A 20,101-nucleotide genomic window follows, 5' to 3' on the forward strand; every position below is an offset into this window, starting at 1 on the left:
CACAATCCAATGAAGATGGCCGATTACTTATTTTGTTCTAAGTTTAGAAACAACCAAAACCTTACAAAAGTACACAAAAGTGTATAATAAATCTTCGTATAGCCAATCATCGGCTTTAACAATAACCAAGTCTTGGTTAATCTTCCTTCATATCTACAGATGGTCCTCTATTTATGACGGCTTGACTTATGATTTTTTTTACTTTATAGTAGTGCAAAAGCAATACGCTGTAAACCAAAAATACAATTTTAAGATCCCCCTCCCCCCACCAAACATCTGAATGAGGCCCTCCTCTTGGCCAAGGGTATTCCAAAGTTAACCTGAAAAACTAGTTCAGGCCACGATGGGATGTGGGGGTGGGGGCAGGGCATGGGGAATTGGACTTGCTTCATTATACCCTCCTCCCTTTGGAATTCAGGCACCACTGACCAGCATTAACAGTAAAATAGAGATCTTAAGATTTTTCATATCAATAAGATACCAAGTTTCAGCCTGAATATAGTACAGCATCACATGACAAATATCAGGCCTTGAAAGAAATTGAAGTGTTTTACCCTAAAATATATTTTTTGACATATTTTGAAACGGCCCTGCAAGGCTATCTCTTATGGGGAAAATCTACATTCTGTAGAGAACCTTTTTTCAGGTATTTTCACTGATCCAGGAGATAATTTACTGAGAGTCTGACACCTTTTTAAGTCAGATAAGAAACATTTACAATCTATGCTCTCTGAAGTCTGCCACCTGGAGGCTTCATCTGCATAATGAGAACCTTGGTCCCCTTATTTAACCCAGATACTGCCTTTAGATAAATTCTTTGAACCAATTGCCAACTGGAAGGTCTTTGACTCCAGCTATGACCTGGAAGCATCCCCCACATCCTCCCACCCCTACCCTCTTGTTTCAAGTTTGAGTCATCCTGCCTTTCCAGACTGAACCAATGTACATTTTACATGTATTTATGGATGTCTTACGTCTCCTTAAAATGTATAAAACCAAGTTGTATAGCTTGACCACCCTGGGCACATGCTGTCAGGACCTGTACTGACAGGGGCAGTGTCAAGGGCATATCCTTAACCTTGGCCAAATAAACTTCTAAACTAATTGAGACTTGTCTTAGGGCTGGGTTCAAGTGGCTTATGCCTGTAGTCCTAGTACTTTGGGAGGCCGAGGCAGGCAGATCGCTTGAGTTCAGGCATTCAAGACCAGCCTGGATAACATGGTAAAACCCCGTGTCTACCAAAAGTACAAAAAATTTAGCCAGGCACGGTGGTCCATGCCTGTGGTCCCAGCTACTTGGGAGGCTGAGGTGGGAGGATTGTTTGAGCCTGGGAGGTGGAAGTTGCAATGAGCTGAGTTCACAACACTGCACTCCAACCTGGGTGACAGAATGAGACTGTCTCATAAATGTTTTTTTTTTTTTAAAAAGAGAGGTGTCTCAGACACTTTTTGGTTTACAATGCATTCAATAGAAACCATACTTTGAGTATGCATACAACTATTTGATTTTTCACTTTCAGTACAATATTCAATAAATTACATGGGTTGTTCAATATTATAAAATAGGCTTTGTGTTAGATGATTTTGCTCGACTATAGGCTAATGTATGTGTTCTGAGCATATTTAAGGTAGGTGAGGCTAAGCTAAGCTGTCTGGTAAGTTAGCTGTATTAAGTGCTTTTAACTTACAATATTTTCAACAGGATATTTTCAATTTACAATGGAGTTATTGGGACATAACCACATTATAAGAGGGGAAGTATACGTGTTTCCACTCACTTCTTTGACTTTCAAATTAAATCCCAGCCATCATATCAATGCATCTGCAAATATTTCAACATTTATCTCTATAACTTTGTAAACCAAAACAATACCATATGACACCTAAAAAAAAGATAATCTTTTATACCACCAGTATCCAATCAGTGTTCAAACTTCCAATTGTTTCAAAAGATCTTTTATTTTACAATTTGTTTATTTAAATCAGGAGCTCAAAACTGTACACACACAGTGATTGATAGATAATGTCTTTTTAATAGGTTCCTTTTTTTCCCCTCAGTTTTGTAATTTATTTGTTGAAGAAACAGATCATTTGGCCTATAACACTTCCCAGAGTCTGGATCTCACTGGCCAGCAATTTTAAATTAAAGCTTTTATGATCAATAAATCACATTTCCTGTCCCTGTGTGCTATCATTGGATCCAACCCCAAAATCATATGCAATAAGTTTAGTGTTATTCTCTTCAGATACAAGAAACAAAGATTCCCTCAGGCTACCTCCAGCAGGAAGTTTTATTGTAAGGATACACAAGGGATGGGATTAAAGGATAAAGGAACCTCAAATGTTGAGTTAACTTCCAAGGATTCCAGGAAAAATCTAAGCATCGCATAAAAAACAGAAACCTCACAAAAGCCCAGCTCTTTGGAAACCAACTGTAGTTCAGAGCCATGCAGGATCTGACACAGCCCTGGCATCCAGATTATCTCTTTGCTCCCTTGGCAGCAGAGACTTGCAAATGTCTTCTCCATTTAAGAGTGCCTGTGTTTCTGCTCCCACACCCACTAGTCTGTGTCTGTTGCGTCTCTGTGCCTCAAGTTCAACAGTCTGAGGGGTTTCTAATTGGTCTAATCAGTCATTATTTCTCAGGGCAGAGCTTTTATGCTGAACTAGTTCACACAATTTACACTTCAAACCATTCATCATCCAACTTACATGTTAGTCACCCTTAATTTGGGTACTCAACACTGGTCTCATCATTTGTGACCCAGGTGATGGGGTCAGAATATGGGTACTTCAGGGGAACTATTTATGGCACTGTTGGTCACCAAGGGCTGTGATTGTCACAGACATTCTCAGAGGTAAAAGACTCAAGTTTAAGTATTTGTTTGAAAATATATGTCTAAGAGATTTCAAATACATACACACAATAGTTAATTCATGACTAGAGCTAGAAAAGTTTATAGTTTATTGAATCATAGCAAGTATATGTGTTTCATCTGTGTTTTCCTTTCAGAACTGTTAAGTTTTAAAATGCAGATGGCTTCAGTTTCTTCTTCTGACACTTAAGAGAGAGAAAACTAGAGCAATTAAGAGATTCAAGGTCATTCCTCAGCCGTGGAAGAATCCAGGACTCCAGTCAGTGGGGTCTTCTATTCACACTCACTTCACACCTTAATCTCAGTTTTATATTTCATCTTCTGTTTTCTGAAAACAAAACAGTAAAATGAAAAAAAAAAAAAAAAGAACTTCAGAAACACAAGTTCTTAAATTCTCTATTTAAGTCTTCCTCTCTTAGCTTTAGTTCAGTTAATGTCAGGAGGTCATGGCCCCGGACTTGACTCATTTTTAGCCCTGTTCTCTGCTCTCCATCTACACTACTGCAGATCTTCTTGAACAATCACGATCAAGTCTGGGTAACATAGCGAGATCCCAGTTTTACAAAACATTAAAAAAGTAGCTGGGCATGGGGGCATGTACCTGTAATCCTAGCTACTCAAGAGGCTAAGGCAGGAGGATCACTTGAGCCCAGGAGTTCGAGGTTGCAGTGAGCTATGATCACGCCACTGCATTTCACCCTGGGCAACAGAGTGAGGCCCTGTCTCTGAAAAAAACAAAAACAAACAAACCAAAAACCATAAACAAAAAAGCCAGTCTTGATTATGTGTGTCCCTGGACACATGGCATATCTGGCAAATCTGCCTCCATTATGGAAAACCACAGCAAAACATCTTCATACTGGTAGGTGGGGTGGTTATAACATTCTGAATCAAACACAATTGAACCAAGAGAAGGACACTGAAGATGCCTTTATTCTTTTCTCTTTGCCAATTCACTACGCCAAAACTTAAAAGGGTTATAAGTTCACATGATGCCAAACTGAATGACAAAATTTAATAATTTTTCTTATTAAACTAAAATTTTAACTCCTAACAGGCACACATATAACTTATATGCTTAATTATTACTCTCCCCTCATAGAACTTGTTTTCCTTACACAGTTGCTAAGATCTTATTCCCTCTGGAAAAAAAGACCATGGCATTTAACCCCTTTCCCAATCCAGGTGCTAACTATACTTATTTTTCATTTTATTTATTTATTTGTTTTAGCTGAGTTGTTCATCTGCCAAATTCCTATGGAAAAGGAGAAAAAGCACATTGTTTTTCAAACCTAATAAGTAATTTAATTAAAACTCATCTCATCGGGCCTCAAAATTGAACCACTTTTTAGCAGAAAAACAGCCTGGACCAAAGCCCATTTTGCAAAGACAAACTGGAGGAAGTTGAGCAGCCTGTAATGTAGGAAAACTCACATTGATGCCAGACTGAATCTGGTACATTATCCAATTCATAAAATTCCAACCAATGATTTGAACCTTATCTTGCTAATTTTTCTCCACAACAATGTTTAAAGAGACTCTGCCTGGAAAAATAAATGGCGCTAAAAGGATGGCAAAGCACTCTTGACAGCACATGGCACATTCTGATTTAGACCAAACTGCTTTTGGGAAACTACTGAAAGTTACAAATAGTGACCATTTAAAAAGACAAATTAAAGACACTAAAAGGAGTAATGTTATCCTAGTCAGACAGTAGATTTTAACATGTGTGTGTGTTGAAGATCTAGTTCTGTGTATTTTTCAGTGGTTTAAATCTTAGAGCATTAATGATATCAGCTAGGTACAGGCAGTGTTTATCCTAAACTCAGACATGCTAAAAGAAAGAAAGATTAATCTGATAAAGGCATCACTATTTCTAATCGGACTGATGGGAAAATGTAGTATTGGGTGTAAAAGGCAATGTCGGGTGAATTATAGTGAAGTGATGAACTACCTTGAAGCTGAAGCAATCAAATAGATAGCTCTAAAAATTACTATGGCATCTTTATTCAACAGTTTGGTGCAAGTGTCCCCATCTTGGCCTTTTTTTTTTTTTTTTTTTTTTTACAAAGAGCAGAAGCACTTTGTTGTATTTGGTGAAATTAAATCTTAATAGGAGAGCCTCAGCTAAGGCTGCTGCCCTTCACTTACCAAAATTAAACACTAGACATTCATTTCCTATCAAAGAAAAGGAGATGACGTTTTTATAATATTGTCAATTCACAAAATTGTTAAAAATCCAAAAGAAGAGTTAGCAAACATTAAAAAAATCCATTAACATATTTGTGTCTTTGCATTGCACATTCTTTTTAATGAGAAATAATGTACACCATTTGTTACTCATCTTTGTCTTTCTGTATAAATAATTTAGCAAGTAATTATTTCATCTTCAAGAAAAAAAGATAATTGCCTCTAAATTATTATGATTAAATAGAATAAAGTCAAGATGTTTTTGTAATTGGTAGAGTAGATCAAACAGTCCCTACTGGAGCGTTTTGTTTTAATACTTGGCTTTCATCTGGTTGCATTAAAACATCAAAAAACAGAAATAAAAAGAAGTATCCCACAAAAAGTACTCATAATCTCACCACCCAGAGATAGCCACCATTAACATTTTTACAACATACAAATGTATACATAGACATACTAAATATAAGTGTGTGCAAGTGTGTTTTTATACATATACACATGTATATATGTATGTATACACACAGACATATATATATATTTAAGTGAAATAAGACTACACAGCATATTTTGAATCCAGCCTTCTTTTCCTAGAAATATATTGTAGGCATTTTTTTAAATTAATGGGTAAAGAGTTATAACATTTTACTGTCTGCATAGTACTGCCTTATATGTGTTTTATTATTTAGCTAACTTACAAGTTATTTTCAAGTTATTTTCAATCTTTCATCATCATAAACAGAATTGATATATCTTTGAGTTAAAAGCTGAAGTTACACACAAATATGAGACATTGTATTTACATTACTTCATACTCTGGCTCTCAAATACCAGATAAATGCTCCAATGGGTAATGATACTTTATAAACCTTGGAAACGGCGATTCCAGTTGGTCTTATATATACATTTTCTATTCGCTCAGAATATTTCACATTTCCCCTCATGTATTCCTTCAGAGTAGCTAAAAGGTAAGACACTGGTATCTGCATTTAACATATTAACTTCCAAGTTGAAGCACTCAGTGGGTAGAGAGGAAAGAATAACATAAAATTGAAGGAACGTTGCCTTGAATCTACCCTGTGCTCTTTCTAACAGCCTGGTGCTTTCTCCTTGCTTCTTGGTCTGAGAGGATAGCTGGGAGATTCTAACTTGCGTGATTTCTCATTTCTGCCCCTTTCCTTCAATTGCAGTGATCTTTGCTGTCTTCACCCTGTACATTCTTTAAATTTGGCCGAAAATGTCACAATACCTCCTATTAGACACACTTCAATTGTAACCACTGCTCTATTCTAAAATGCCTTAGAAATTGAATACAGTATCCACTGAGAGCTTATTTTTTGTTCTTGAGTTTTATATGGTTATCTTTGTTCTTATATATCGTAAACACTGATAATCAGAATTCTGTATTTATTTCTTTGGTATTGTAAGATACTTCATACTTCAAATAATGTACATTATTCAGTATAATATTTGAAATGATACTGTATCATCACAGCACTGAGAAGTATTTTGGCTTTGGGGCACCAACAGTATTTTTTCACTGTATTGTGTAAAACTATTTATTGTATTAGTTAAAGATAAAGGGTATTTAAGGGCCAGGCATGGTGGCTCACGCCTGTGATCTGGCACTTTGGGAGGCCAAGGAGGGCAGATCACTTGAGGCCAGGAGTTCGAGACCAGCCTGGCCAATGTGGTGAAACCTCATCTCTACTAAAAATACATAAATTAGTCAGGTGTGGTGGCACTGCCTGTAGTCCCAGACACTACGGAGGCTGAGGCAGGAGAATCACTTGAACCCGGGAGGGGGAGGTTGCAGTGAGACAAGATCATGCCACTGCACTCTAGCCGGGGCGACAGAGCAAGACTCTGTCTCAAAAAGAAAAAAAAAAAAAAAAGAGTATTTTAGATTTTTAATGTTCTATTTCTTAGTGTATTTTTGGCTTACTTTGGAGAAGATATCTGAAAAGTAAAATTCATTATCTTTTAAATGTTGAAAACCATTACACTAGAATGAAAGAAATTTATGGAGTCTTATTACATATAAATATTATTATAGCATGGTTTTAAAATGCTTGATAGTTAAGTCAACCCCATTTGATTTTTAAGTGTTATTTAATATACTTTTTGAAGTACTTCTTAGCAAAAAGTCATACCTTTATACAATCTGTCCAGCTTTTGAATATAATTTTCCATACTTCGAGAAGAGCTCAAATGATGGTAATACAGTCTGGAAATCCTAGGAGGAAAAAGTTCAAAGATTACCACAGAGATCATAATGATTTTATGTTATTATCATTATTGTTATTATTTAGATTAAATTGCTAGACAGATGTCTTTCGACTGCACTTCAAATTTCCCATTATACTCTCAAAACAAAATTAGCAGGTAAATTTTTGAAGTTTTATCAGTTGAAAATCAGGCATACTGAATTTCCTGGCACATAGTCTTTAACAGTATGGATGTCACCTGCAAGCAAGTCTGGGCAATGCAAACATCAGGCATATCCACCTGTCTTCAAGGAGTCATAATCTAAATTTTTTACCTTGGCTTCATAGGGGTTGGTACTTTGTTTTGTGCACAATAAATACTTGTTAACTGAATTGAGTGGAAATGGAAAGGTGATACACCCAAATCACTATCGTACACGGTAGACTATGTTCATTACCTCAGAAGTGATTCAAATGAATGGTAAGGGAGTTCAGAAGGAAGAGGAAAGAAATCATTTTTTGTTGTGTAACTGGAGAAGCAGCATTTGATTGAGCATAGAAATGGATGCTTTTCATGCATGTTAAAACAGGAAAAGTCATTAAAAAGGTAAGATACACTAAATCAACAATGAATGCTCTAAACGAATGGTCAGACTATATAAAGGTGTCTGTTTCTTCTTGGAAAGGAGGTCTATTGTTAACGAAGGTAATTTTGGCTGAGTTTTTTTTTTTTTCTTAAGAAAATGTAAGAGAAAAAGACCTATGCCCTGAGTCCAGCTCTTTAGAGGATCCATATATAACAAACACATGCAAAAATAAATGTGCTAAAGAACATGTGGACATGAGAGTGTCTCTGTCACTAGAGATCTGGTTCTCCACTCTGGTACAACAAAGCCTCTAGCCCTAATACCTGCTTTTACAACTAATGCTTTTTCAAGCCCCAGGGAAAAGCTCCACATCTGTTGCTCTGTGTTTGTCATGCCCAAGTGACATGAAGGATGGTGGGTTGTGACAGACACTGCTTTTGAGTGCAAAGAGAATTTGAGGATAAAAATGCTTAGATAAAAGGCAAATTAATTAATATGAATGAAATCCTTCTTGGATAGCATGAATGCAATACAATTTTACACAATGAAGTATCATTTTCCAGTGGTGCTGAGCATCTATATTCTTGCCTTCTCTTCATTACAAATTACAATTCTGGAGATAATCAGAAATCAGCACAGTATTTGCAACAATGCACATGATATCTTTACTTTTTTCAATAGTAAATTATTCATATCACTCTTAAATTTGAGCATATAGAGTTTAGACATCTGCATGAAGCATCAGCGATTTTTTATGCTGGCAACTTGATGAACACTGAAATCCAGAACTGTGAATAGCTTTTTTTTTTTTTTAATCTACATGTATAATAATATTTCATTTAATTTTCAAAAAAGTAGACCTGCCTTACAATAAATGTTAAAAGAAGTTTTCAGTGAGAGGCAAATGATATAGGTTAGAAATTCAGCTCCACATGAAGAAATAAAGAGAAGGAATAAATGAAGAAAAAATAATACCTTTTATTTTTCTTATTATTAGTTGACCTAAAAGATAACAGCCTTTGTTCTAAATAATAATAACAACAATGTCATTCATGATTATTGCTTGTGGATAAGGAAAATGAATGACAGCAATGTTATAAGAAATGGGAGGAAGGAATTGGGAATAATCAGTTATAACGTAACTGCACTACCCGTGAAGCAGTATAGTGTTATTTGACAGTGGGCTGGGATTACTCATAAATGTATACTCCAAACTCTAGAACAATCACTACAGAAAAATTTTGATATGCTAAGAGTGAAAGAAAATTAAATTGTATAAAATGTTTAACTAAAACTAGAGAAGACTAGGAGTGGAAGACAAAAGCAAAACAAATAAGAAAGGGAAGATCAAGTTACAAATATGGTAGGTATTGATCCAACTATATTAATAATCACTTTAAATGTGGATAGTTTAAATGCACCAGTAAAAGAACAAGATGGGATAAAAAAAGAAGAACCAACTATATGTTGTCTACATGAAACTCACTTTAAATGTGAAAACACAGAGTAAAAGTAGAGATGCAGAAAGTTATACCATGCTGACATTAATCAAAATATAGCTGGAATAGTTACATTAATTTCAGACAAAATAGATTTCAGAATAAGGAAAATTACTAGGGATAAAGAGGGGCATTACATAGTAATGAAGTGCCTAGCAATAGAGTGTGAAAATCTATGAGGCAAAAATTGATAGAACTGCAAGGAGAGACAGACGAATTCATTATTGTAGTTGGAGACTTCAACACCCCTTTGTCCATAAATGGCAGATCCAGCAGGCAGAATATAATTGAAGGGTACTACCATACAACTGTATATAATTGACATCTATAGACAGCTTAATCCAACAACAGCAGAATACACATTCTTATAGAGTTCACACTGAACTTTCACCAAGATAGACCACATCCTGGGCCATAAAACACACCTTAACAAATTTAAAAGAATAGAAATCATACAACGTCTGCTCTCAGACCACAATGGAATTAAATTAGAAATCAGTAAGAGAAAGATTGCTGGAAAATCTCAAAATATTTAGCCATTAAACAATGCACTCTAAATAACACGTGGGTCAAAGGAAAAGTCTCAAGAGAAATACAAAATATTTTTAACTAAATAAAAATGAAAATACAACCCATCAAATTTGTGAGATGCAGCAAAAGCAGTGCCTGGAGGAAAATGGATAGCACTAAATGCATATACTAGAAAAGAAGAAAAATCTAAAGTCAATAATCTAAGCTTCCACTTAGAAAGCTATATTAAAAAGAGCAAATTAATTACAAAGTAAGCAGAAGCAAAGAAATAATAAAATCAGAGCGGAAATCAATAAAATCAAAAACAGGAAAACAACAGAGAAACTCAACAAAATCAAAAGTCTGCTCTTGCAATCATCAACACAACTGATGAATTCCTAACCAGGTGAACTAAGACAGAAGAGAGAAGACACAAATTACTAATATCAGGACTGAAAAATGGGCCATCATTTCTAATCCCATGAGTGTTAAAATGATAAATATTATGGCCAGACACAGTGACTCATGCCTATAATACAGTACTCCAGGAGGCCAAGGCAGGAGGGTTGCTTTAGCTCAGGAGTTCGAGACCTGCCTAGGCCACATAGTGAGACTCTATCTCCCGAAAAGTTTAAAAATTGGCTAGGTATTGTGGTGTACACCTGTAGTCCCAGCTACTCAGGAGGCTGAGGTGGGAGGATTGCTTGAGTCTGGGAGTTTGAGGTTGCAGTGAGCCATGGTTGTGCCACTGCACTCCAGGATAGGTGACAGAGTTCCTCATAATATTCCTTTGTATACATACATAGCAAGACCCCCTTCTCATAAAAAATAATAAAATAAGATTATATGCCTATAGGAATAAATGTTATATATATATAGAAAATTACATATATAGAGAGGAATAAATGAATACATATAGAAAATTATACATAGAGAATTTTTATATGTAACCATTACATATATAATTTATATACATAATACATAAAATTTTATATAATATACAATATTTTATATATCAAAATTTAATGTTATATAAAATTTAAAATATATTATAGCATATAAAAGTTTATATATTATATATAAATTATATGCTTTAATTATATATAAATTTATGTATAATATAAAACTTTCTATATAATTTTCTCTCTGTATAAATTTATACATATATATAATTTTATTTTACTATTTTTTTAAGAGAAGGTGTCTTGCTATGTTTCCCAGGCTGGCTTTGAACTCCTGGGTTCAAGGGATTCTCTCACCTCAGCCTCCCAAGTAGCTGGGACTACAGTTGTGTGCCACCATTCCCAGCTTTATTTTAAAAAACTGAATCAATAATAAATAAGCTTCCAAAAAGGACAAGATGGTTTCACTGGTGAATTATACCAAATAAGGAAGAAATGATATCTATTCTCTATAATTTGTTCTAGAAAATAGAAGCATAGGAAACACTTTCAACTCATTCTGTTTTGTAATCTGTAAAATGGGGATATCTACCTCACAGGATTGTTGTTTAATCACAGGATTGTGATTAAACAAGACAAACTATCTGGCTCTTCACACAAGTATTTTCCTCTCTTATTCCTTAAATAATAGAAGTCTATTCATATTATACCTACCATGTTCTTTCAAAAATTAAGTAAATTCCATCAGCACTTACAGGAGACTAATTTTGGGGCAATAATGTGGTGAAACAGGACTTTGATGATACCATCCCATCAGTAAAACTATTTTCAGTGAGTATTCAATAGATGCCTATTCATTTGTGTTAAATTATCCATGTGTAATATTGTGGGAATATAATATAATGTGAAATATATATACAAATGAGAGAAAAATAAATATAAATAGAAGTTCTAATATTTTTTCCTTCATTTCTGTGGATCTTCTTGTGTACTTACTTTTGGACTCATCTGATCTAATGAAGCATCGCTTAATTCTGAGTTAGACCTTCTTTGTGTATTTAAGTAACATTTTGGTGTCTGCAATGTGTCTGACACTGTGTTAGCTTCCAACCAATGGTAACCAAAACTTGGTCTTATCTAGTGTCAGATAATAGTGCAGATAAACAAGGACTGACCCCTTCAAGTACCTACCTTCTATGTCCTCCAAAACAAAATCTTTCAGAAACTCTTTATTGCTCTTATTTTTAAATCTAAAATCTCACATTCTTATATAGCTCCAATCAACCAATAACTGTGACCTCTGGTACAGGAAGAGGTGAAGATACCATCAGGAGAGCTTTGGTTTTGGGAGAAATCTGATGCTGATTCGCATTTGTTTAAAATTTGCCTCTGATACGATAAAACATGTCATCCAGTCATGGGAAACTATGAGCTCAAGAAAACCACCTGCACACTTACACAGTGTCACTTTTTAAATGGGGGTTGGGGAACTGCTTTTCTGAAAAATAACCTCATCAAGAAAAAACACTGGGGATGGTAATTTTAAATGCTGCCATAGCCCTTGCTTGCCAGAGCAGACAGCTTCTGCTATTAGGATGCCCAGCCAAACACAAATAATCCACTGCCAAAATGAGCTCCTTGGGACAATTTAGGAGTCTTTGGAAGTGAACGGCTCTCTGAGCTGGAATGCAGCCCAGGTCCATTTTCAAACCCAAGTCAAAATGACAAAGAGCACATTTCCTGGGCCACTCACCCCCTAAGTGTAAGATTACTTTAGGTTGGCAGCTGCACTGTTTATCTAGTTATTTAAGGCTTTTCACCAGATACTCGCAACTGAGTGCTTAAATACTTCAATGTTAGTAAGCAGGACAGCGCTGTTACACCATAGGAGACAAAACTTTTGAGATTAGAGAGATAAGATGAAAATCAAGGGCTATGCACATATTTTTCAGCTAGCTTATAATGTCTTATATATTCTGCTTTAAAATATGGCAAAGATTTTTCTACTAGAGTTAGAAAAAGGAGCATGGCAAGAACTTCTGGCTGCGTATAAATACTGTTTTAATCAAAAATATTTCCTTATGTCCTGAACAAGACTTCAACTAAATCTGGCTAGCAGTGGAGACTTTCCAGATTCTTTAAATGAGAGTTTATAGGCAGGTTTAAAAGATCAACTGGCACTGGCGTTATTCCTGCAAGATCAAACTTTGCTCTCATTGCATATAAAAAACTGTGATGACATGAAGATCTCTACAATTCTGATAAAAGAATATACAGGAAACTGTTACAGTTGTGGGACGTATTCCCTTCTTTCTGTTCACTGTTTTCAGGAAAATATCCTCAAGTATTCAATCTTTGTTACTTGTGTTGTTCTAAAGCCCAGAGATTTAGGATTTATTATGCATTCTTCAATCAAACCATTTGTACATGTTCCCAAAGAAGAAAATTTTAGCTGATGAGTTGATGATCCATTATCAGGCTGAATCTAAACAGGAAACCAAGTTCATTTGCATATTGTGTGATGCCCAGAGTCTCACTGGAGATTGCAGGGGTCATGTGAAAACTTTCTTATTACTTCTACTCAGAGGCAGTACTGCTTTGGGGTCAAGCTGCCTGGGTTTGAAATCCAGGTTTATCTTTAAGGACTTTGTGATCTTGGACAAGTTATTTAGCCTCTGCCATGCTTGTTTCCTAATTTCAAAACAGATAAAATAACATGAAAATATAAATACATGAGTTCATCCATGTAAAGCAATTAAAACAGTGTCCAACACATAGCAAGTACTTAACAAGTGTTAGCTATCTCAAACTAAGAAACTCAAATATACTTTTAAAAAATTGTAGATGAATAATCCTAAATAGTTGCTAATCAAAAGTCATTTATATTTGACTTTAGTATACGCATTCCTGCTTTTATTTCAACATGGGTATATCTAAATTGCAAACTTATCTATTTGAGTTTCTACTGATTCTTTTGCTGTTTTTATATACTGTATCTTCCTTCTTAATAGTCCTATCTGTCGGCCAGGTGCAGTGGCTCATGCCTGTAATCCCAGCACTTAGGGAGGTTCACGGGGGCAGATCACAAAGTCAAGAGATCGACACCATCCTGGCCAACATGCTGAAACTCCATCTCTACTAAAAGAACAAAAATTAGCTGGAGGTGGTGGCATGCACCTGTAGTCTCAGTTACTCGGGAGGCTGAGGCAGGAGAATCACTTGAACCCAGGAGGCAGAGGTTGCAGTGAGCTGAGATCATGCCAGTGCACTCCAGCCTGGTGACACAGCAAGACTCCATCTCAAAAAAATTAAAAAAGTTCCTCCTGCCTTTCTCTTATTTCTCATATTTAGTCCTTTCCCCATCTTTATGGACTTGACAGACCCACATGACAGACATACAAACTGAAGGATAAATGATCGCGTTCCTTGTTTGACTAGTTCACTGTACTCAGTGGCATATTTATTAGGCCATAATAAAAGTGATACAAGATATAAAGATATATCAGAAGGAATAGATTTAATTATAGAAACAGATGTAGATATAGAAAGGCAGATGTCCATGAAAATGTGGTTTCAACTATTTAATTACAACCCAAAACACAAAACATGTCATCGAAATAAACATACCTGAAATGGAACATCTAACTAGATACAATGTGTTAGAATGATCCGTAGCCTGTTAGTGGTTTTATCATAGAGCTAGTGATACCAAGGTAAGCGATTCCGGCAACATTATTTTCATATACAAAGATGTGCCAATTTAAAAAGGAGAAATGCTACATGAAACTGGCCCTAAAGGGAAAATTTGGCTTGCTTGTGGTTAATTTGTGGGAAAATATGCTGCGAAAAATGTTCAGAGACAGTATCAGAATGGTTTAAGGAGAACCAAATGAAATGGAGAATAACAATTGCAACTGGGACTGCAGCATTCCTAAGTTTTCTCCTACTACTACACTAAGTGTTTCTTACTAGGAGAAAAGCTGAATGCATCTAAATAATGAGGTACTGCAAGAAAATTCTCAAGAAGGGGAGCAACTGCTAAGAGCCAGGTTACATTTTGTTCACAGCTGTATTCCCAGGATTTAGCACAGTGCCTACTACAAAGTAGGGACTTGACAAATGTTATTTAGCTGAAAGAATGACTAAATAAATGAATAAACAGATGTGGCCCTGGGGAAACCGTGAACTTGTTAAAAGTTTGAGCCTTCTGGAGTAGCACATCCTTACTCTCTCACTCAACCCTGTCACTCTAGAAATCAAGTGAAGGAAATGGAAGTTGCATGCCCTGGACATCATCAGGATCCTCCCAAAGTCCACACATGGAAATCTTTCCGTTTCCAGCTAGTAGATGCTGTGCCAGGTCTCTTTGTACGTTCAATTACCTGGGTTTCAAAGTATTTGTAGGAATGACAGAAATCAAGAAAGAGAGAAGGAATAGAGAAAAGTGAATGACAGATTTATCTATGGGGGACAGGGAAGCTCTATCAGTTTTGTTTTGTTTCCAGTACCGTCACAGGGCCTGAAACACATCATATGAGATCTTGTTTAAATAGAAATGCAGGACTTCTCAGAGTGACCCTATTTTGGGAGGAAGATAATGCCTAGATTTATCCGTAATATGATGGTGTGTTCAATGATGACTTCTTTATAAGAACACTGGAGATCCTCACGATTCACAGGTTCCTTATTTGAAATTTGCCAACTTACTAAAATTTATTTGTAACCTCGAAATTAATATTCACAGTGTTTTTGTGGATAAACTGCAATCTAACTTAAAAGGCAGACAAGATTGAGAACCTAACTTCGGAGTATGCGCCTGTAACAATTGCTGAGCCTTGGCCAATCCCAGTAGTCATAATACTTCAGCCACTCATACACCGCTGAGTGTTCAAGCTGTGTTCAAATAAGGCAAACGCTGAGCTCTAACCGATCCAGCTGTTTCTGTACCTCACTTCTGATTTCCGTATGTCACTTTACTTTTTGTGCCTATAAATTTGTTCTGACCATGAGGCACCCCTGGAGTCTTTCTGAATCTGCTGTGATTCTGGGGGCTGTCCAATTCACAAATCCTTCATTGCTCAATTAAACTCCTTTAAATTTAATTTGGCCTAAGTTTATCTTTTAACAACCCTAAGTGTACTGCTGAAATTCTGCCTAGTGTTCCTTAAGTGTAATGTGGAAAACATACATGATCGATAAGCTTCATTCAAGCATGAGTTATAGTGCTATTGGCCACAAGTTCAATGCTAATGAGTCAAAATATATGTCAGTTAGGGTGTTTTTAAATGGAAGCACACATAAAACACTATTATGCACTGATTGGTTGGCAGAAATGTTGACCAAAGCCTAGCAGAAACGTAATCCTATTTTCCCTGTAGGAACAATGGTTCATTATTCACCAATTCAGTGTTTGAGGTGACTTTATGGAACATAACTACTGCAAATAACAAGAATTGACTGCTATAAGACAGTCAAGCTCTTTCATGATACACTCACTATGGCATAAACTTGTATGTTCTACCAGAATATCACAGATACGACGACTCCTGAGATACGAATTACATTGAACAAGCCACTAAATGAATGAGAACATGAATACATAAAATGAACTAATGAGTTGAAAATATTGTCTACTATTATTTAAGGGGTGAATTGTAAATAATCCTTTATGAACACTAACACTAACCATATATAGATTATAACCTGACATTTAGTTTAATAAGAAATAATTTTCATTTAAGTATAATTTCACTGACATAAAAAATAAGGTAGTGAATAAGCAAAGCATTATAAATAGTATTCTCATGATCCTCTGCTAAACCTAGATGTTCATATTACCATCAGGAATAATCATGTTTTCTAAACTAATTTCTTTCTGCTCTTTTGAAGGATTGGTTTATAAACATTCATTTATTCATTCACTCTTTTAAAACATATTAATCAAGTGCCGACTTAAGCCAAGCAGTATTCTAGGGAGTAAGAATACAGCAATGAACCAGTCATGCAAAAATTCCTGTCTTCATAGAACTTAAATCTCCAGTGAGGAGAGACAGACAAGAAACAAGTGAGTTATATGATAATAAGTGCTATGAACATAAGACAGACTAGTGGAGAAGGACTGAGGGAATTGGGAAAGGGATTGGAATTTCAAATCAGGTGGTCAGGAAAGGCTACCCTGAGGTGTCATTTGGGGACAAACCTGAAGGAGGTGAGAGTGTAATCATGCAACCTCAGATCATAGTTACAGCCACCAATTTGTCACTGTAACACTAGGGTCACTTCAAGTTACCAAAACCTGATAAGCTTTGTTAAAAAGATTGATTTATTTGCTCTAAGATTTTTTTGGGGGGGAAAGTTTTCCAGCATCTGAAACCTGTTAACGCATTTGGGATTTGCAATGCAGAATGTAGAGCCACAGCATCAAGCTATGAAATAGTAGGCCTTTTCTCTGTAGGTGGCAAGAGAAGGGCACCATAGCCTTGCATATGGAAAGACTTCTGTTAATTTCACTTCTTTCAAGAGACACTGTCAAATCCTGATGCTGTCATCACGCAACATGCATTGATTTCACCACAGTCCCCAAGGAAGAAGTACTTAATAGTCCAGCCAGTGAATGGTACCTAGCCCATAATTTCTAGTTTCCATTCGTGTATTTATATTATTTAGGCAGCAATGCCCAAGAGAGACATTGCATAAATAAAGAGAACTATTAATAATGGTTACCTATTTCTTTCATTGATATCACAAATGGTATCTAAGGTTAAAAAGTAATTAGAAAAAATTCATATAGAAATAACACTTGATGCATTGTCTGGGCAGGTGGCAGCTGGCAATTTTTTTAAAGATGGCAATAACTAGCTTTTGTTAATGTCGGTCTTCTTTTTGTAACTCTGGGCTCTGGTGAGGAAAAGTGATCCTTCTCCAAAAGGAGAGCTAACAGGGTACATTTTTCATTCATTTTTCTTGAAATTGTTCATGTTTAAGTTTTTGTAATGGGATTTATGATTATTTCTTGGTTAGCTGGAGGGGAGGCCGTTGCATAACATGTCTTGTTCATTTTCTAATTACCTCCTGAAAAGGCAAATACTCCTGAAACAATAAGTTGGTTAATTTAAAAGGCATAGCTAATGAAAATGAAGGGCAACTTTAGACTTATTTTAAAATCTTTAAATGTGCAAATCATACCCTTCGAATCAACTAGTCATCAAATCTCAAAATAAAAAGCAATATTGCCTTGTCTTCATAAAAGGCAGTTTATCTCCTTCTGTATACCATTTTCATCAAACAGTGTTTTCTACTTCTTGGTTTACTCTTTTACTGTGAGAATGTGTTTGATAATGTGTGGTATAAAAATCAAGAAATTAGTCTCACAGCAGGGAGCCTGCTAACAACACCATTTTAATTTTATCCTGCAAGCAGTCACAGAAAACATATTAATTGCAGTTTAATTTATGCAACAAATATTTCATTTTAATTATGCTTAATTTTTGTCAAGCTATAAAAATGTCAATAGTTCTGACATAGTTTTTTCTTATAAGATTTTTTAAATGAAAGAATTAAAATCAAGTGCTGTTTCTAAAATAAACTATGAAAGATTTCTAATTACTGCTTATGTTTTTGAAAAATTGCTAATCTAGTAGCCCCAAAATAACATCTGGGAACATGTGAACTTGAAGCTTTCTTACTCAACATTTATAATTCTTAATAGTATACATGCATCATTAATATAATGGAATTCTTATAGGAAAGATTTTTTTTGTAATTATAGGATATATCAATAACTGTCATTGAATGGTGCATTTTCTCTATAGAAGTGTTTTTGTTAATTCCTCTCAGGAAAATTGAGAGAAGAATAAGTGAAACTGATTGCTACTGACACACCACACTGAAGAATATTCACCATTAACAGAAGTAAAAAGAAAAATGTCAAACCACCAAAGCTGAACAGCATTAATTATATTCAGCAAATATTTATTAAGTTCTTAGTAGGTGCAAATCCTTCCCAAACATTAAGTCTCAAGTAAAAACGCTTCTTCCTCCAGGAAATCCTTCTCTCTTCAGATGTAAATTAAATTTCCCTATCCTGAATGCCTATGGTGCATAATCATACCTTTCTCACAGTCCTTTTATATTTTTTTGTTTGGCATCACAGTAATTCCCTCTGCAAGTTTCATCTTATCCACTAGACAGTAAGGTTCCTGGGGGTAGAATTCAGGCTTTTGTGTTTATATCCTACATCTACCACATTCAAATATACATAAAAACGAACACTATATGTATGAATAAAATACTCTGGAGGGGCGACTGGCTTTGTCAGGTGAGCATGTGGAGGTGTTCCTGTGGCTGGACGTGATTGGCGATTCGCAGCATCCTCGTATCTGCTAACAGCTCAAAATGCAGGTCTTCGTGAAGACCCTGACTGACAAGACCATCACCCTTGATGTGGAGCCCAGTGACACCATCCAAAATGTGAAGGCCAATATCCAGGATAAGGAAGGCATCTGCCCCGACCCGCAGAGGCTCATCTTTGCAGGCATGCAGCTGGAAGATGGCCGCACTCTTTCTGACTACAACATCCAGAAAGAATCGACCCTGCACCTGATCCAGCGTCTGAGAGGTGGCTGTTAATTCTTCAGTCTTGCATTTGCAGTGGCCAGTGATGGCATTACACTGCACCAGAGGCATCTGCCCCCACTTAAGTTTAGAAATTACAAGTTTCAGTAATAGTTGAACCTGTTCAAAATGTTAATAAAAGTTTTGTTGCATGGTAGCATAAAAAAAATTCTGGATGTTATACTTTTGGAAAAACATTATTTCAAAAGTCCTTCTGTAAAAGTTGTATATACCTGTACTTTGAAATTATTCATTAGAAGACTTCTAGTTTTAGGATGGTGGTGAATTTCTTGCCCTGTCTCATCCTCTCAGAAATGCATCCCACCTCTCCGCATTCAAAAAAACGTGGACAATTGTAAACATCTAGTAAGCTACATATTCATTGAAACCAGAAGACAGCAGTGACCCCAAATTATAACTTATATTGGAAAACAGACAGGGAGTGGTACCAGACTTACAAGGAATGAAGAACAGTGACCTGTTCAGAGGGGGACACCAATGACATCCCATCCTATTTTTCCTACTCAAAGCCAGAAACCTCAGGCACTGGAATCTTCAGATATCTCAGAAGGCATAGATGATGCACAGGGCTTGGTTAAAAGCCTACATAAAAAACACTTACTCTCCAAGCTCCCTCCAGGTTCTAACACTCCAGGAAAATCTTCCTCCCCTTCTCCCCTCAGGTTCAGGAGGTTTATGATCTGGGGGGTTTGGGTGAAT

The 20,101-nt window shown here is 35.9% G+C and overlaps 2 protein-coding genes across 3 annotated transcripts in view; one reads left to right on the forward strand and one right to left on the reverse strand.

Annotated features, from left to right (window-relative positions):
• Positions 1–2,930: 2,930 nt before the first annotated feature.
• Positions 2,931–20,101, reverse strand: part of SPATA17 (spermatogenesis associated 17) — a 228,590-nt gene continuing 211,419 nt past the window's right edge. The window contains exons 10-11 of one of the 2 annotated variants that reach the window (XM_003893103.4): positions 7,217–7,299; positions 2,931–3,204 (exon numbers count right to left, since the gene is read on the reverse strand). In XM_003893103.4, the coding sequence (XP_003893152.2) occupies positions 7,219–7,299 (81 nt within the window). In that variant the 3' untranslated portion in view covers positions 2,931–3,204; positions 7,217–7,218. Of the gene's footprint in view, positions 3,205–7,216; positions 7,300–20,101 lie in introns of those variants that run through there. The other variant, XR_001895561.2, reaches the window with a different exon arrangement.
• On the forward strand, positions 19,069–19,550 carry LOC116270519 (ubiquitin-like). Its single transcript, XM_031655692.1, has one exon. It carries the CDS (start codon positions 19,163–19,165, stop codon positions 19,394–19,396), a length of 234 nt encoding a protein of 77 aa, XP_031511552.1. The 5' UTR covers positions 19,069–19,162; the 3' UTR covers positions 19,397–19,550.

Source organism: Papio anubis, chromosome 1 (genome assembly GCF_008728515.1).
Source record: "Papio anubis isolate 15944 chromosome 1, Panubis1.0, whole genome shotgun sequence".
NCBI lineage: Eukaryota > Metazoa > Chordata > Mammalia > Primates > Cercopithecidae > Papio > Papio anubis.